Raw genomic sequence first — 19027 nt, 5'->3', positions numbered from 1 at the left:
ATGAGAGATCAAATGACAACAAGCGTTACTGCGAAGTCCACATGTTCTGTGCAAATAAAGGTTGTATAGCCTACAGTGAATCCTTCCCAAAACAGATGGCCAAGAATCATGATCTGGAGACACTGACCTACGAGGGTCTGGTCAGTGGCCTGTGGGAAGCGACTCTCCTCATCCAGAAGGGAAAGCATCCCCATGGGCTTCTGCAGGAACAGGTCCAGGAGGGGCCTGTTGTCCTCATACTCGATCATCCGAGCGTCCACCTCCTCATTCAGGTACTCATCCTGGAAAGAAATGGCATATCTGGTTAAAGTCCTTTCTTTCTGTAAGACAATCATAACATAAGTATGGTGCAATGTTGTGTTTCAGATACAAAAATTGTGGAAATTACAGTTTTTTTAAAAGCACATATTTTAAAAGTGCCTTTTTATTGAGTCTTTTTGTTTGTTTGTGGGTTCAACTTAAAGTCACACAAGGTTGGGACATGAAATCATTTGTAAAATGAATTTCTACTGTATATTGTAAATACATGTGTAATTGTGTCTTTTCAGAATGCTGAAGACCTGCTAAAAGACGCGGATCCTGCCAGCGTCCAGCAGGACCACATGAAGAGCCTCAGGGGGTACATATTAAATAGACTCATTGGGGCACAATTACATACTTTTTTAGTCACTGTTTACTGTTGTGGTATTTTGTAAATAAACTTACTAAAAATCATCACGTCTCATAACTTCTTTCTGACTGTTGTGGCAGATTAATTAACCCCCTTTCATCAGGGGGGTCTGTGGGACATGTATCATCTTACAGCCATATTCACAATATAACATAGGTGTTTTTTGTCCCTGATGTTCAGGTAACCTTACCAAGCCATCGTAGAAAGAGCAAGAAGAGACACCCGGGTGTAAATAGCTACAGTGCTTAAGATAAGATGTGCATTTATACATCCACCATCAGGGAATTACAATTTGACGCAGCAGCACAAGGGAATGAAATGATCAAAATGTCCATAAATACTTTTTTTATTTTTTATAAATGCATTTACACCCGGCTGTAAATAGCATTGTTAGCTACGGACACCCGGGTGTAAATAGCATTGTTAGCTACGGACACCCGGGTGTAAAGAGCATTGTTAGCTAGGGTCACCCGGGCGTAAAGAGCATTGTTAGCTACGGACACCCGGGTGTAAATAGCATTGTTAGCTACGGACACCCGGGTGTAAATAGCATTGTTAGCTACGGACACCCGGGCGTAAAGAGCATTGTTAGCTACGGACACCCGGGTGTAAATAGCATTGTTAGCTACGGACACCCGGGCGTAAAGAGCATTGTTAGCTACGGACACCCGGGCGTAAAGAGCATCTGCCAAAATTAAACTGGCATCACTTTTCTAACTCTGCAGATTTTCCTATCATGCATTGTTAATAAAAGTAAAAAAATAAGTTGTGTATCCCCAACTGATTCAAATCCACTTGTCCATGCTTCATGTTAAGGCCAGCATTGTTTCCTGCTGACAAACATACAAACAAACCAAACAAAGAAAACATAACCTCCTTGGCCAAGGAAATAAAGAACCTCAACACCCCAATACAAAAAAGAAACGAACATCTATCTTTTATTTGTAACCTGGATCACTGCTATTCATAAAATAATTGAGCCAGAATTTGAGTGCTTTGTGGCAGGAGTAATAAAGGAAAAGCACAGATAGGTAGCATTGATTATGTATGTCCTGCACAGTTACAGTATATTGACAGACCAGCATTTTACAGTCAGATGCTGTCGGTCCTGTTCTGTGGTTTCATTTTTGTTTGTTTGCAAAGTTGACAAGCAATGCGTATTTTTTCAATACATTTTGTATTCTTAACAGCCATTTTCTGATCTTTTATTTTGTATTTTCTTTATGTCATGCTGATTGTTCAGCCTATAATGTACACATCTGAAGTCATTACCAAGCAAACAATAACAGAGCAGAGTTGTCCCTTGGTTGCGGTATATTGTACTTGGTGACACAATTCCCTTCCCCCCTTCAGATAAATCTGGCCTTGAGGGCAAACTGGGCTTAGAGCTGCAGTGTATATTAAGATAACACCTCAGGTTAACTGACTCAGAGCTCCTATGACTCACCAACATAACTGGAGACTTCTAGTCAGAGAAGAAAAGGACAAAATGTGAAAAATGACATCCAATCAGCGAGCTTATTCTTGCCTGACCTACCAACTGGGAAGTAAATGATCCACATGAGAAAATCTGTCATGCACACATGTGGATACTGTATGTAAACATTTAAATCTGCTCCATTGAAAATGAGAGAAATAGCGTAATGCTTTTAATGTCATAGCCCAAGAATTCCCCCTATGCTTTGTCTATATGGTAGAAGTATAGGACAAATGTATTTCTGGGCCTGGTGCCAACAATACCCAGGAGTGAGATTAAGTCAAACGCTAACTGTCTTCAACTCCTAATTGGCCCTCGTTGTAGATGATTTATAGCTCCTCTCCATGGGTGAGACCAAATCATTTAACATTAGCAAACCATTCTCTGCCCCCCCAAGGCAAAACACACCCACGAGACGGCACAAAGGGAGAATCGCGATCCTCATTCTCCCGTAATAAAAGACAGCAGCATATTTTACCCCTCGCCATCTCTCGTAAAGCGCAGAGAGACAAATGGTGACATGTTATCACTATTAATATGGAAATGAGGTAGTACCAAGGTGAAAAATGCATAGAAAGTGCTTTCCAGGAAGGACTCAACCCTCAGAGAGCATTTGTTGAATTCAGTGACAGTTTTAGATGGATTCTGGGCCAAGCCTTTACCTGCTCCCAAGCAAATATGTGCTGGTTGAAGTAAAACTGGATTTGCTCGTTGGCGATGTTGATGCAGAGCTGCTCGAAAGAGTTCTTCTTAAAGTTCTCAAAGCCGAAGATGTCCAGTATGCCGATGTTCAAGCCCTTTTCATCATCTCTGGAGATGAGATGAATGAAAAGTGAATTCAATGTAATTTTTTTTACTTAAACATTAATGTGTTTAATAGATTTTGTGTCGAATTACAACTGCAGGTTGACAGAGCCCAAAACAATATATAGGTAAACATTATCAGTGGTCAGAAACAATGCCACTAATCACCACAACAAATCTGTTCCCTCATAACTTGTCAACACCAGAAGAGTTTTCTGCCTACTTTCAACCTAAAGCTTAAAAATAAAGCATACTTTAGTTATGTCTTCTTTTCAAAGGCTGCATGTGTAAAATACATTTCATTCATACAGTCTGAAAAGTATTTTAATTTTAATATGAGCTGAATACTAATCATAGCTTGCGATTGTGATTTAGAAGGACAATGCTAACATGCTAATGCATAGCTGCTATGTGGTGACATTATTGTTGCACTATGAGTGCATTAATATGTTGCTTATACACACTAACCACATGTACAGCTGCAGATAATGGGGATGCCATTCATTTGGCAGTTATTTGGTAATAAAACAAAGTAATTATCAAATTACAATTTATCCAGAGAGGATTCACATTTGTGCACACTATTTCCTCGATAAAGACGTTTCTAAGATGACCTCTTTCTGCTCTCATCTCAGGCAAACACACCACATCACACCTCCTGCTTGTGATCTCACCCTAGCTGGCAGTCGGGTCGCAGCAGTGCGTTGATGCGGTTGACTATCCAGCTGAAGAGGCGGCCGTACAGAGCCTTGCCCATGGCGTCTCTCACCTCCGCCGCCTTTTCCACCGTGTTGGGCCTGACGATGGTCTCTCCCCGGGCCACAACACAGTGGGAGGTCAGGGCTTCCTGGAGCTCATCAGAGCGGATACACAGCAGGGATGCCACTAAAAGACGCATTATAAAAGTAAATTAAGTGTACATGTGTAACGTAGAATCACTACAAGTAATACATGCAGGCTGGGCAAAGGCCAACCTTGTACAAAGAACCTTTTTTTCTCGCTCACATTAAATAAAAACTAAATATCTAGACGGCTTTGTAAATGATCAGTCAGAACAGATGTCTACATTTAGAAAATACATTACAGGAGGGAAACAATGTCCTATATGTTTGGTAATGATGCTTCTGTATTACTACAATTGCCTGTTTGAAATGATAGATGATTTAGTTCCAAACAAAGGTTTAATGAGAGAGGCGAAGGATGAAGGAGCGGAGTGGGGGTGTGTAGCAGAGGAAACTCAGACTAAAGTTTGGTTTGACATCTTCCTGCACCATGCCTCTCTATCCCTCTCACCATTCTCCAGGACAGAATTATTGGATATGTTGCTCTTGTCGGTTTGATGCTCCGTCGCAACCGGAGAAAACTCGATATCGCCTGAGTTGAGGATGGCGGCCAGAGTGCTGTAAACACTGCCCAGCTCCTGCAGAAGTGATACAACCCCAGAGTTATCTAGTGTTAGGTACCTATTACAACCTCATTCTGACATATGAGGATGGAAATGAGTCTATAAATGTCACATTCACAAAGTTATAGCACGTTAGCATTTCCTGAAGCATGAATACAGTTGTTTGTAGGTGTCAGGCAAGACCTATTTCTTAAATTCAGCTAGCTTGTATTTTTTTTAATGGACAGGTCTCAGAGAATACTAATGCATATTGGTATTTGAAATAAGAAATGTACTCTCTAGCCTCCATTCCTTTGTGCACCCTGCAGTTCTTAGCAAGGAAAACTTTTCTAATAATCGAACTCCTCAAAATAATGTTTCAAAAATAAATAACCTTGCATCAATGATCAAGTGCACTCTGTGATTTTATGCAAGACGAGATGTACTATCGGAGAGAAGGTTGTTACTCGAGTACGGCCTAGTGATTACAGGATAAGTACTATTGACGTGCAGTTCCCAGAGGCAATCAGTTCTTTGAGCCTCATTAGCCTTCACAATGCCAACAGCTAACTGCCTACATGTGCTTGTGGCTTCATGCTCCGTCACATGCCATATAGTAGACCTTAGGAACTACTAATAGTCCAGTTGTATTTTTTTAAGCACTCTCTGTATAGTATACATGCTTCCATGTTGTCTTCCATATACACAGGAGTGTGAGAGTGCTTCTGTATGAGTGTTGGAATCAAGGTCATGCTGTCAAACACCACTTTCAGCTTTTTGGCCAGTAATTGATGCAGTCGTTTTTTACCTCCAGGCTGAATCCAATGACTTTGAAACACTGCTCCACTGCATCAAACTGCTCCTTGTAGAAGATGTTGCTCACTATGTCAGGCCCTAATTTGATATGCTCGTTACACAGATACCTGCAGATAAAAAAAGAAACATCAAGATTGCGGCCATGGGTAAGCAGGAGGTTTGCAGTGAGAGTAGAAAATAACAGTGTTTAAGAGGAGGGCTGAGGGATGTCAAACCCACTTAGGTGTTTTGCTGTCGGAAAGCCTGTAATGGGCTAGTTTCTTCCTGTCAGCCAGGCCGGCATAAATGTAGTAGAAGATGTGGAAGTTCCTCTCCCCTCTGTGGAAAACACAAACAGACAAAGCTTTGAAATGAAGGTCCTGAAAGCATTAGATATGTTATTTTAGCCTTTACTCTATTGACGAATATTACTCCTGTTTAGCAAAAAAGACAATGAAAGGCAAATACAGAACAGGCAAACAAAACTAAACACGTAGACAAGTCGTACCTCAGATAAGGCTGAAACGTTTTCAGATTTGTTTTTAAAGAGGCATTTCACAGATGTTACGCATAATGATCAGTTCAGAAGTTTATTACTAGAAATGTAGTAAACGGTTACAAGACAAATCAGAAATATAACACAATACATTAATGAGTTAGCTTGCAGGCTCAAATGCATTGAAAGAGTTTTTACAGTGATCCTGAGAGCAGTATTTAATACATGAATGGTTAACATTGCATACACAAGCTAGTGTACGACCATCTTTTTAGCCATGTTAGCTTAAGCCCAATAAGATCAAATCTCTAAATTAACTGATTGGTGAACAATTGTGTATGGGAACATTTATAGTTATATTTTTCAGTTTTTGTTGAATGACCTTAAGTCATGGGATTTCTCAGTAAGCAGCCAGGGAAAACATTTTTAAAAATATATATTTTTAGGGGCGATTGCCTTTAATCCAGAGATACCATGTTGAAGGGAGATTGCATGCCTAAACCTTCTGCAGTTCGAAATTGAACCTGTGTACTTGGCAGGAGGGACTTATGGCAGCCACTTACTGTAGCAATAATTTGTTTTTTCCAACATGAATTCAGCTTGTTTGCCATGTTCTTTAAAAAATAGTCTGCATAACAGGCTGAAGAAAAGTGTAGCTACACACAATGCTGGCAGCCAAATCAAACCCTCTGAACCGCGTGTCTCTCTTCTAATGAGATACTTGAGTCTGCCTTTGAAGCTCCGCTGCGGACACTTGCAAGACCACATTCTTTGATAAAGCAGGAAATAAGCTAGCCCCTCCACTTGACCTGTTCCGCTCCCCAGGCACACGATAAGAAGAAAAGATGGATTGACTGGAGTGCAGGTGGAAGGTAAATGCCACTGGTTTCAAACGGAGACGTAGAAGTAAAAAGAAGAGTAGACAAGCTTTTACACACTGATACCTGATCAGCAAGCATACAAAGAACCTTCTTTGCCATGTTCTTTCAGAAAACATCCAGAGACACAATAACATTTATATAAATGTCAGAAAAGATTGCTTACATTACACAAAGACATCGACGGAATTGAAAATAAATGATATTTACACTGCCTGGTGGATGACTCTGGATTTCTCCAGCAGGTACTCGGATATCTGCGCCCCGACCACTGTTCCTCCGCAGGTGAACTTCATCTCCAGGTACTTCCCAAAGCGGCTGGAGTTGTCATTGATGACGGTGCAGGCGTTTCCAAAAGCTTCCACCAGGCTGTTGACCAGCAGGATCTTCTCCTGAAGTGTCCGATTATTGGCCTGAATAAAACAGGATTCCTCATAAGTAACTGGGAAGTCAATACGGTGGAATATATAATGCTATAATCAAGCAATGTGCATTTATCTTCATGTTATTTCTCTCATAAATGGAACTGCCATTGCTTATTTCATTTCTCTACTTAGAAAAGGGTGAATTGAAAGGGAACTCTCTTTTTAACTTGGGAGAAAATCATGAATGGCATCCCTTAGAACTTCTTAGTTGAAATTGCTTGAAGTCTTACACTCATATTAACAGTGTGTTAGTTAGAGTAGGTGGAGGTTCTTTTGTTAGTACCAAATGGTCGGATTACTTTGGGTAATTGATGCCCTGCTGCTCAGAAACTCATTCATACAAACGACCTATCCTTTAGATGGTTTCTAATTGATTTCATTTCATGAATAATCCCTTTTGGGAATGATTTAATGTTATTGACAGTATTTAGTACTCACCTTTCCAAGAACTGTCAGCTGCTGTACCAACAGATGCGCACCCTCTGTTTTCCCAGCTCCACTTTCCCCACTGATCACAACACACTGTGTACAGAGTCACAAAAACTGTTCAAATATGTCTAAGCTCTAACTGACATTCAAAGTGAAAGATTTTATAATAAATATAACCCAAAAGATGATACTCATATTCATCAGACTTTAACTATTCATACTAATACTACCGCTGTTACTTTATCAATATTAAAAATGATATATTTAGTATGTATCATAAAGCTGTTTAGCACTTGAATAGCCTTAAAACAATTTGATCTTAAAGAAACTTCAAGCACTCAGGATGCTATTAAATAATCATTGAGTATTGCCACATTACCTGGTCTGTGTTGTATGACACCATGGACTGGTAGGCGACGTCGGCCACAGCAAAGATGTGTGGGGGGTTAGCTGTGCGCTTAGCCCCAATGTACACTTTAGTGAACTGTGAAGAAAGCAGTTTAAAACATGAATATGAATGTAATGGATAACATAATGAAGATTTAATGAGGAAAATTCAGATAGTGAGGCATGACGGAGACTGACAAACGGGGGTAGTATGTGTGTGTGTGTGTGTGTGTGTGTGTGTGTGTGTGTGTGTGTGTGTGTGTGTGTGTGTGTGTGTGCGCGTGTGTGTGTGTGTGTGTGTGTGCGTGCGTGCGTGCGTGCGTGCGTGCGTGCGTGCGTGCGTGCGTGCGTGTGTGTGTGTGTGTGTGCAGGTGAGGCAAAATGTGATGCAGCCAGATGAAGAGCTGCGGAGGAACTAATGAGATATGCTAGGCTTCATTCACTGCGTTATTGACCACGCATAGACAAAGGAACACACAAAGACCGGATGTATATCCACTAACCTGAGGAGTGTATATCTCCATCTTATGGAAAGGATTGACTGCGATGAGGATGTCTCCCACGTATGTGTAAATTTGATCTCGTACATAGCGACTCTGGAGCTGCTCTGTGACCGTGTTCTGAAAGAGATTCACACAACAGGTATAAAATGTTTCCTCAATAATCCAACCACATTATTATAAATAACTATACAGTTTACGTCCAGACTCAAGTCAAGGCCTGGGACGCCAGTTAATGCATTGTCTTGGTGTCAAACGGTGATTTTTTTCCTCCTGTCTTCACACTGCCAGGACAGGTAGATAAACAACAGCAAGGCAGCACTGTCTCCCTCACACTAGCAGACCTCCTCCTCTTGAAGGATGGGTGGAAATATCCGCTGGCAACTGAGACTGATTGTATCATTCAAGACGTCAATGCAGCGCTCAGAAGTGATAAATAGCTCTAAATGTTATTTGTGCAAAAGATACTGCAGTGTATTTCTCACTGACAGCAGATCAGGTGACCAGGGGGAAGTGATGCTGAATGTTCTACTTAACAGTGGGAGACATATCAATACGACCAGCACAAAAATGCTTTATCTTTTTCGATATTTGTAAAATGAAGGAAAATTATTTTTACAAATCCAACTCTCACTGTCTATTTAGCATCTGTTGTGAAGATTTGATTGTATCACACCGTCTTCTCAGCAAATAGAGATTGCTTAGTTAGTCGTCATCAAAATATAGATGCTTGATTTAAAATGTTCTAAGCTGTTCTTCTGATAGATTGATATTGATCTGCCTGCAGTATCCACAGTACAAGAATACACTTTGCACCTCTGCTTTGAAACTTAGTATGCTGATGACTTTTATGTAAAACAATTGAAAGCTCCAGAGAAGTCACAAAATGGACTTGAGGTGAGATTAAAAAGGGCAGCCTTAAAATAGAGAAATACATGATGTGATAGTATTTGTTATAGCTGTACTATATCTGACAACTGTTTACCATTTTTTAACAAAGCATTTGTCTAGCTTTTTAAGCCGGTTTTAATAACCCTGCCTCTCCTTTTTAAAACGTGTTTTTAAACTTGTTTTTTAACCTATTTATACATTTTGACTCTTGCAAATGGTTTTCTTTATCTTTTTTTTTATTATGTACTGTAGAACTTTGAGGTTTGTTTCAAATGTAAAGTGCAATACAAATAAAATGTATTATTATTATTATTATTTACCCCATTTGGCTTTAATTAGTTTACTGCAAGTGGCTATTTCCTTTTGGCTTTATAAGTGTTTTGCTGTTTATATGTATAGATTGTGAACTTTCTTACCTCATCCAGAACCTCTAGGATGGCGAGGTCGTCCACCTCATCGTCAGTTTGAGTCTTCATATGGCCTCCTCTTTTAGTGTGGATGCGTTCATGCCTAGAACTCAGAGAACCCACAAGCAACTCTCAGTGAGTAATGTATGTATTGTATAGATGACAATATAAGTAATGTCAATTCAAATTCCATGCCTTATGTGCAGTGTTAGCAGTGCACAGTGCTGCCAATAGTATGGTGCATTTTGTACATTTAAACACACCTTAAACAAGGTCAATATAAGCAAAGGTTCAACCGTAAATATCTTAATATTTATTTCTGTATAGCATTGATCAGTACGCAATTTATTTATTTCCTGAGACAGAATACAAGTTGCCAGAATTAAACTCAAACCACATCTTAATAACGGCTACATCTGCCTCCAGGAAAACACTTTTGTACCATTTTAAAGGCCACTTAATAATAACAATATATTTCTTTGCCCTATGCGATAAATAAACAAAACAAGATCATTCATTGATGTATATTTTATTTGATAAACTTCCAGGAGGCCTTTGGTTTCTAAGAATACTCCATTACACAATACTGTTTTGTCATAATATGGGATAAGTTTGTGAGTTATTTCTTATTACCAGATATTATTTAGTTTGTTATGGTGGTAATACTTTTTATTCTCTTTTAAGTGCTGGTGAGAATTGGAGCTTATCAAATACTGGAGTTGGTTTGCAGTGACGGTCACGACCTTAGTTACACGGTAAGTACAATAGGTTAAAAAACAATGAGACAACATGACTCAGAAAACAAGACAACAATGCTTTTGATGGCAGGGTGGGAGCACATACACAGTCTAAGATCAGCCATGTAGTTTTGCAAATACATGTGTGATCACAAGTACAACGCCAATTAGGATCTACTGTGCTGCTACTGTGGCATAAAGGTCATATAGGCTTTGGTTACCTGTCATTACTTTCTCTGCTTCTGTTTGTCTTTCCATGATGGCTTAAACGACAGAAATATGATTAACATTTCATGATCTGTACGGGCAGTACATACTTTCTGGGCCAGTATTTTGACTCATGTGACACGAGCCTGCACCTCGAATGAAGCTGGAGCAGGATGGAGCGCGTTTATGAGAGAGTGATGGGGTTGTAAAAAATCCAGCAGGGAGCGTCATTTGGATTATACTGACTGCAAAAGCTAAACTGCAGCCGACTATATAAACCCTGCTGACAGGAAGGCTTGCAGATTTCAAGTTTTGTTAGGGTTTTATAACTGAATGTATCAAAGACTCGAAGAGGAGAGGAGTATGCATGTAGAAGGAAACAACTTACACATACAACCACAGTTAAGACAATACCTTGTTTTATCAATCACTCCTATTTGTTGGTTGAGGTCAATGAGTTCGATCAGTTGCTTCTGCAGTATTTTCACTTTGCCAACAGTCTGTTTGATGTACACATGCTGGAGGAGGTCTAGCACATTTGGTCTCAGCTCAAAGTCCTTAATCAGACATCTGAGGGGAAGAAGAACAAAAGGTGGGAAGAGGAGTGCAATGAATTTATTGGATTTGTATTAACAGTGCACCTACAGTGAAAATATGTATTATTCACAGAGGGGCTACGAACACACAAGCATCCACACTCACTTGCCGATGAAGTCATTAAAGTTGTCTGACCACAGCTCCGGCTGGTGGAGAGTAGGCGGAGGATTTCTGTTAAAGGAGGGAATTGAAAAGATAAATGGAAAGATAAGATGAAACGGGATTTACACAGGTGGGCCGGGGAACAAAAGGCAGAGGCACAGATTGTAACGAGGGAGGAAAATCTTAACAACACAGCATCGCTGACATCCAAGGGGTTTTCTTCAGTGGCACAGACAAACGTCCCAGCCCCTTAGCAGCTAGGTAGAATTGATACAGCTACATTGTGTTGACATAAAAGCAATAGTTAGTACCACTGGCTATCAAATATATAGCCAGATCTTAAAAGCTTAAGGTTTCCCCATGTAAAAATCTCATTCAAACAGACACAGGTCGTACATGGGTTCAAGCATATCAAGCCCTACCAGCCGGCAAACAGTTAAGTTAATTTGCTTGAATTCCTTGTTCTGCTTTAAGTATTTTTTTTACAAGAGGTTTCCTTGCAAGTGTAGGGGAGTGCAATGCTGCCTGCCAATGTATCAGGGCCTTTTTTTTATGTTGGCTCTAACAGCGATAAATACGTTGAATCAGGGGACATGCATCTCCTGTTTATCCCACAACACACCCAAACTAAGACAGCAAATGCTTGAGACATACTGGATATTCGAGTCTATGTAATTTTCCCCAATTTCTTTCAGGCCACAAACCAAAAGTTGGCTTATATGACTTGTCTGACCAAATCCTAGGTAGCTAACTTAAATGCTAACTCTCTAACTTGCCTCCATTAAAAAAAATCTCTTTTTTTTCTAAATTGTTTCTCAACTTTTGGAATGACTTTACTGTCTTCTACTGTCCTCTCCTTCATATTTTGATGTGATTTCCCTGCAATCCTGTTGTTTAAAAGTAACAACAAAACCCAATACTGTATTTCAAACACTGTGTCTACTGTAGTCAACCAAAACATGTGCACACAATAAAGCTATTGCTTATAACTCTGCTTGTAAAGTTGGTTTTGTTTATACTGTGTCACGCAAGTTGTAATTTTGGACAATTAATTAACCACAATTCTGCTATATGAAAGTGAGTGGACAAGATCAACGACAAAACAACATAAATATGTTTGCATTGATCAAAAGAAAGATTTGCTGAAGAAAAAAACAATCAAAATGGTTGTCCTTGATTATCCTAAGTTTCTATCCGGCTCTGTTTAAGCTACCCTGAATGAAATAAGACAGTGTTGTGAAATGGATGCCCTCAGCATGGCTTGACGATGAACCCAGAGTGGTGAGAGGAGAGGAGTGTGAACAGAGCGCCTGGAGCTCTGGCTGCAGCAGTCACACAGATTCTGAGGAAGCTGTGTGATGCCTCCTGTGGAGCACGACCCCCAGAGCATGTGTGTGTGTGTGTGTGTGTGTGTGTGTGTGTGTGTGTGTGTGTGTGTGTGTGTGTGTGTGTGTGTGTGTGTGTGTGTGTGTGTGTGTGTGTGTGTGTGTGTGTGTGTGTGTGTGTGTGTGTGTGTGTGTGTGTGTCTGAAGGAGCACACCGTTTCAGGGCAGTGATGGACAAAGTGCTGTGCCTTCAATATGACAGTGACTGTAAGTGCTTATGCTGCTCTCACACTGGAATCGGGAGACGATAAACAATTATTTTTCACCTTCAGCCCCCCAAAACACACAGATGAGAAACGGGTGGCTGTGCTCTTAGCCTCCACCCACAGGATGAATGGGATCAGTGCCAGGAGGGGAGGGGTTTATGGAAAAAACCCTGCGTGCGGAAAAAAGCAATTTGAAATAATAAAAAGACTGCGCTTTGTCAGGTGACAGTCTGCAAAGAGAGGCAAATCATTGTGCTTGGGAGCACGAGCTTTCCTGGATTGCACTATTGCAGCTACACCTAACATGTGTATTTTGATTAAGATACTGAGCAAGATGAAAAGTAACCAAGATTGCCTTAATCAAACAATATTATTAAGCAATTTAATTTTTACAGAAATGTGCCATTAGGCACAATAAGTACTTTTACTGTTGGTCCTTTAAGTATATTTTGATGATCGTATTATACCTATTTAATAAAAAAAAAGAAATGATATTGTTATTGGTTCTTTAACTCATTGTTAATTAAGAATATGTCTTAGATCTCCATAAAACAGTATCAGCTGAAATAAAGACAATTCAGACAATCAATCACAAAGATAAAGCAAATGCATCTTTATTTTTTCCAAGTGAAAATGCCATACATTATGTTGGCGAAATAAAATGCAACATATTAGCAATTGTGTAGAATAAAAACAATTTCATGGTCTTGTCATATTCAAATTGTGGGTATTGTTTTATAATTCCATATTATTTGTAACTAATAAACTCACTGCATGCAAAACATTCAACTGAATTATATGTATTAATACTTGTGATTGCTTGGTCTTCTATGGTAGAAGGCAGCCAGATGACGGTTTAATAACACTACAATAATGTAGCACGGATTTCTCAGTTCACAGGTTGTAATTAGGAAGTCACCACAAGAAGTGAAAAACATGCCAACAGGATAAAGACACTGTTGTCTCTTCACTTTGACACTGTCATTAATCTTTTGTATTACAAAAGGAACATAGGAAAATGCATGTTGCAAGTTATAAATACAAATAGGGCTGTTGTGTCTCCATGAAATTCACTATGTTCGAGCATTCGAGCAATTGTGTTTTGCTGAATGAATAAGGATTCATTCAGCAAATCATTAGTCAAGTCAAAGTAATACATTTTGTTATGAAATTATCCAATCCTACCATAATAACTACAACTTTTAGTTCCTATGAAATCTGAATATGAGGTTTTTAATCCAGAAAAACACATTTAGCATAATGCTGTGGCTAACTGGTTAGCACTGTCACCTTAAGCTATACTGTAACTTCATCAGCACCTAGGTTTAGAGTATTGATCATAACAGTAGAATACCTCTAAATTGTATTGTGTAGCAAAAGCTTTAAATTATGTTAGATTGCATAGTGCTTCTCAAATAAAAATAAAATGTAATTCAATATATGTGACATGGAAGCTCACCTGGGTATTTTGAAGAGGGCTCTCATTGGGTGGAGTTCAGAGAGGGGAGGGTCTCCATCTCCCAGCTCTATGGCAGTGATGCCGAGTGACCACACATCACAGCGAGCATCGTAGGTTGAGTCCAACTGCTGTTCACACGCTATTACCTACAGCAGACGAAGGACAAAGTAAAAAAAAAACACAAAAATATAAGGATAAAATATTGAAACAGAAATAAAATAAAAAACAGCCCTGTATATTATATATATTACTTTGTCAAACTGCTAGCCATCAATTGATATCTTAGACAGTTATCATGGGAGGTATAACATTGTATTGCCTTTGACTTTCATAGCTTCACCATTTATTATGTCAAAATAACATTACACTTTTGTTTTGGAGAATAAAGTCTCATCCAACAGGTTGAATATTCTGCTATACGGCACTTACTTCTGGAGTAAAGAGGTCAAGTTTGGCCCTACTTCCTTATTAAGGACATACATGAAACAAACATTAAAAAGAGCAAAATGTATCAAAAATATCAAAGGAACCTGTTATAGAGTGTAACAGAGCTCATCCAAAGCTGCAGTGTCATCATAATCTGCTGTGGGCAACACAACAACAATCTTCAGTGTCCTTAGGGCAACATGGTACTCCATCAACAACATGATGCATTTCTCAGCAGGAGGCACACAAACACACATTCACCTTTACTGCAAGTATGTTTCAAATCAATAAAAACTGTTTGTTTTATGTACAAAGTCAAGAGAAGCAGACAAATCATAATTAGATCACTAATAAAAGATCCTGAAACACAAATGTGGACACACACAAATAAAGTCCCTGTCCATTTCTATACATAAGAAACAAAATGAAGACACAGAATATCGATGTTAAAGCAGTTCTCATAAAGAAAATGTTGGTATTTAAAATGATAAAAATAAAATATGGAGAAAAGCGCAACTTACCCGTACAAATCAAAGTAGCAAAACAAGATCTTCTTGAGAAAGTAGGTAAGAATGTGTCCCTATAAATGCAATACTATATTATATAAATATCTTTAATAAAAGAAAAGTCAAAACAAATATTGTTCTATTTGTAATAGAAGTATCCTTGATACAAATCTCCCTACTGCCGTGAATAAAGCTTCCAATCAAAGACTTTCAAGTCGAGAGAGAGCATCTGAGCAACTTTGTTGAACACTTTACCCAAATCACATTAAAATCTTCAACAAACACGTCATGTATACTGTGATGCACAATTTGCAAGGCATGCAAAGCTCATGTAAAAATGTCCATTTCGATTTTACAATTGAACATGCAAGTTGCCTTAATGAAGGGCAAATCAAGAGGGCAGCATCCCCACTCCTTCAAACTACACATCGTATCCCTCCAGAGAATCGCCTTGAGGTCCAGGTGTGCAGACGGCTGGCTATGGGATGCCATTACATGTTGAGGTTTTCCTGAAGTGTCGTGGGTTCAGTTCAATTAAATATGAATGAAAGCCGTCAGTGTGATGACCCCCAAGCATGGCTCTGGTCTTGCCGAACACTCTGTCCTAACATTCAAGATAGCACTTAGCATGCAGTAAAATACCAAGTTACCAGGTGTTACTGAACCTTCTTCAAATTAAATCATTTATAAGGCTAGAAAGAGTCACTTTGACAGCTAGTTACAGGCAGAAATAATCACCAGAATAAGCTTATGATACCTTTTTTTTTTAATAGTAGAAAGATTACATTCTGATTAAAAGGCTTTCAACATGTCAACCGATGCTATGTCAACAAAAAAGAAATGGCAACTACCAGATAAAGGAAACTCTTCTCCAGAAGCCTGGTCAGCTTTCTCCAAACCCCCAATTTATCAGACTTAATGCAACTGTTTTCAAATGTGCTGTAGTCTTTTCCATATGAATTAATAAACATGTATGTGTATTATTCGGTTTAATCCCCTTTTAATTTCTGGTATAACATGAGAAGAAAACATCTCAAACGATCTTACTTTCGAACTTGCCTATTAAGATTGGAGGGCACACTGCTTCCTGCACTGGCAATAAACCGTGTTAATATATGTCAATCAGAATATTAAGCTATGTACTTCCGTGAGATACTTGGATGTGCTCATCAACTTAAAACATCAAAGTTATGAAACAAAACACAGAAACAGCTGGGAGGGGAGAAAGATACAAATTACCAAACAGAATCAACCAGTGCTACAAAGTCAACTCCAGGCCGATGAATCAATAACAAGATCCTACAGCTGAGAGACCGCCTCGCTTTTTGTTGTCCCTTTCACAACACAGGAGAAAATAAGCTACCATGAAAACTATACTGGTTCTTGATGTAAGTATTTCTAGAAAGAGGGTATAAAACCTGCTGGTGCACTGAGCTATGCTTGGACAGGAAATGAATGACGGCAATCCCTTTTTTTCATGCACATTGCATTTGACAGTGTTATCTCTTTGATGAATATTAAGTGTGGCCCAGTGGGATCTGCTCCAGGCTAATGTAGTGGAAAGGGAGTTTTACTGTACCTCGGGAGCCATCCAGAAGGGAGTTCCCACAGAGGTGTTCCTCCTCAGTCGGGTATTTGTCAGCTGGGCAGAAACACCTGCAGGGAAGAGAATGCACACCGTAGACACTTTAGCCTCGCTCTCAGAACGTGCACTCAGTGGAGACCATTTTCACTATCTCAGTAGCTTCTTTGACATTTGTTTTTTTTTCTCCCCACAAACATCAGTCTGGCTGATAAAAGTGATGATCTGTGAAGAGGGAAACAGTACACAGTGGGGTACTGCTCAACTGATACGGGGCTGAATGGATCTCAGAGCTTTCACGTGTACCACTGATTGAGCTGTCACTATAGTGACAAGGAGGGAAAACAAAACACACACTCACATACACACAGTGCCAACAAACTGCAATGTTTATCCCCTACAAATGATAGATTGCTTTGCATTACACATTCCTATGTGACTGCAGGTGGTTTTGAGGGGCATTTCAAGAACAACATTTGAATACAATTCAGCTGTAAACAGGTTTTGGCAGGCCACAACCTTTCCCTGTCTCTCAGAACAACATGTTATGGATTCAAGTTATTTAGAAGCTTCGGGTTTATCTAAATGTAAATAATAGGACAAGATGTTTAAATTCAGCAAAAGAGGGATCGTAGAGAATGCTTGTGTGTCCTTATGTGTGTGGTAATGTGCGGTACGATGCCTGACAAGGAACATGCTGACCCACAATCGTGACTTCCTTCCAGTCGAGACAAATCAGTGTCATGCCACACTGTAATGTATCCCAGGGATGGCTCAGCTCAAGCAGCAACTAGGACAAAAGCAGAGCCTCGAGACCAAAGCAGCTACAAACAAACAAAAGGTGATCGGCTGATGCACGACATGCTGTTGCAGAGAAATGTTATGTCCAGCCCATTGTCCCTCACAAGATGTCAAATATGGCAGATTGGTCAGGGACCCTACGCTTTAAGCTATTAGGAAATATGTTTGTGTTACCATGCAGGGAACAAAGGTAGCAGTGAGGTGATGTAAAGGAGTGCAAAGTACCCTAACATTTAAAAAGCACAGGATGTTCCCCCAGGGGACATACATGCATTACATGCTACTTACTTAACTAACATTTTGCTGTGATATATTTCCACATAAAAAACAGACTTATCCCTCAAACCAACTGTAATCTTCTCCTTACCAAACGTGCAGCCTAATCCTAACCAAGTAGTTTATCATTCTTAAAATATACTATATGCATGTGACGTGTAAAACTGACTCTAAATGTTGCTGCACAACTTGTTTCATGAAATGATATTGAACATAATTGTATTTCTGAGCGATTGTTTCCTGTAAAAGCTCAATATGTACGTTTCTGTCTTGACGACTTCATTACAGTCGCCACAGTACAGAAATAGACTGTAGCGGAGTCGAGCAAAGCAGAGGAAAACGATTCTGTGGCAAAGTCGAAAGGGGATTAGAAACGTGTGTAGGAGGGGATATATGCGTAAAGCTGTACACACACACGCACAGAAACACTTAATGCTGTCACCAAAACAGCAAACCGCTACAGAGTAACACTTCAACCGGCATTAGTGAGAAGAAACCGGATGTCCAATAAAACACACGACTAAATATACATAAGGTGTGTGAGGATACAGAACCAAAGAACCCCTATTAAAGCTCTCACTCTCTCTTTCCACTACATTAGCCCGGAGTGGAGCCTGGTGGGCCACACTTAATAATCATCACACAGATAACGCTGTCAATTAGAATATTCATGAGAGACACATGAACGAAAAGCGCCTCTAATTATTCCCTTTTTTTCTTCTTTTTGGGTACATCTCTTTGCCATTATGTGTCTCTGCTGTTGATGAGTCACTGCGGGGGCTTTATCTCTTCAGCTGCTTATTGTAGCGTACACCCCTCCACATGAGAAACTATTAATCCCAGTGTGACGCAGTAGCATCGAGGCGAACACGAGTCGGCTTCTTTATTTCAACTGTTTTCGTCACTCTGCAAGTTTTTATACACAAAGGGTTTCTCTAAACTGCTACTTCCTTTTTTTCCTTCTCTGATGTCATCATTTCCAATATCTGATTGAAATTTGAACTGTCAGCGTTGGTAATGGCTTGCAAACAAGCGAAAACAAAATATGTGAAATAGCTTTTTATGCATGCTCTGTATATTGGCTGGAAAAGATTCAACTTTAGACTTTAAATTAAGTTAACAGGAAAGGAGGCCGAGTCTTATCGGCTGATGTCGCTGCCACCATTGTGCCAGGTGAAAGACATGACATGTACTTACTCA

General features: G+C 39.5%; 1 protein-coding gene across 2 annotated transcripts in view; it reads right to left on the bottom strand.

Annotated features, from left to right (window-relative positions):
* myo3a (myosin IIIA) overlaps positions 1-16819 on the bottom strand; it is a 37029-nt gene extending 20210 nt beyond the window's left edge. The window contains exons 1-16 of one of the 2 annotated variants that reach the window (XM_079661545.1): positions 16748-16819; positions 14237-14382; positions 11190-11255; positions 10902-11057; positions 10502-10543; positions 9553-9646; positions 8249-8365; positions 7738-7842; positions 7368-7451; positions 6715-6917; positions 5371-5469; positions 5144-5258; positions 4245-4371; positions 3626-3836; positions 2810-2957; positions 128-281 (exon numbers count right to left, since the gene is read on the bottom strand). In XM_079661545.1, coding sequence (XP_079517671.1) covers positions 128-281; positions 2810-2957; positions 3626-3836; positions 4245-4371; positions 5144-5258; positions 5371-5469; positions 6715-6917; positions 7368-7451; positions 7738-7842; positions 8249-8365; positions 9553-9646; positions 10502-10543; positions 10902-11057; positions 11190-11255; positions 14237-14382; positions 16748-16759 — 1879 coding nt within the window. In that variant the 5' untranslated portion in view covers positions 16760-16819. The remainder of the gene's footprint in view (positions 1-127; positions 282-2809; positions 2958-3625; positions 3837-4244; positions 4372-5143; positions 5259-5370; positions 5470-6714; positions 6918-7367; positions 7452-7737; positions 7843-8248; positions 8366-9552; positions 9647-10501; positions 10544-10901; positions 11058-11189; positions 11256-14236; positions 14383-16747) is intronic. The other variant, XM_079661546.1, reaches the window with a different exon arrangement.
* Between the last annotated feature and the right edge of the window lie 2208 nt (positions 16820-19027).

The sequence above is a fragment of the Notothenia rossii genome (genome assembly GCF_949606895.1).
Source record: "Notothenia rossii genome assembly, chromosome: 12".
NCBI lineage: Eukaryota > Metazoa > Chordata > Actinopteri > Perciformes > Nototheniidae > Notothenia > Notothenia rossii.
The sequence above is the reverse complement of the archived record's forward strand: the minus strand, read 5'-3'. Positions and strand labels throughout refer to the sequence as shown.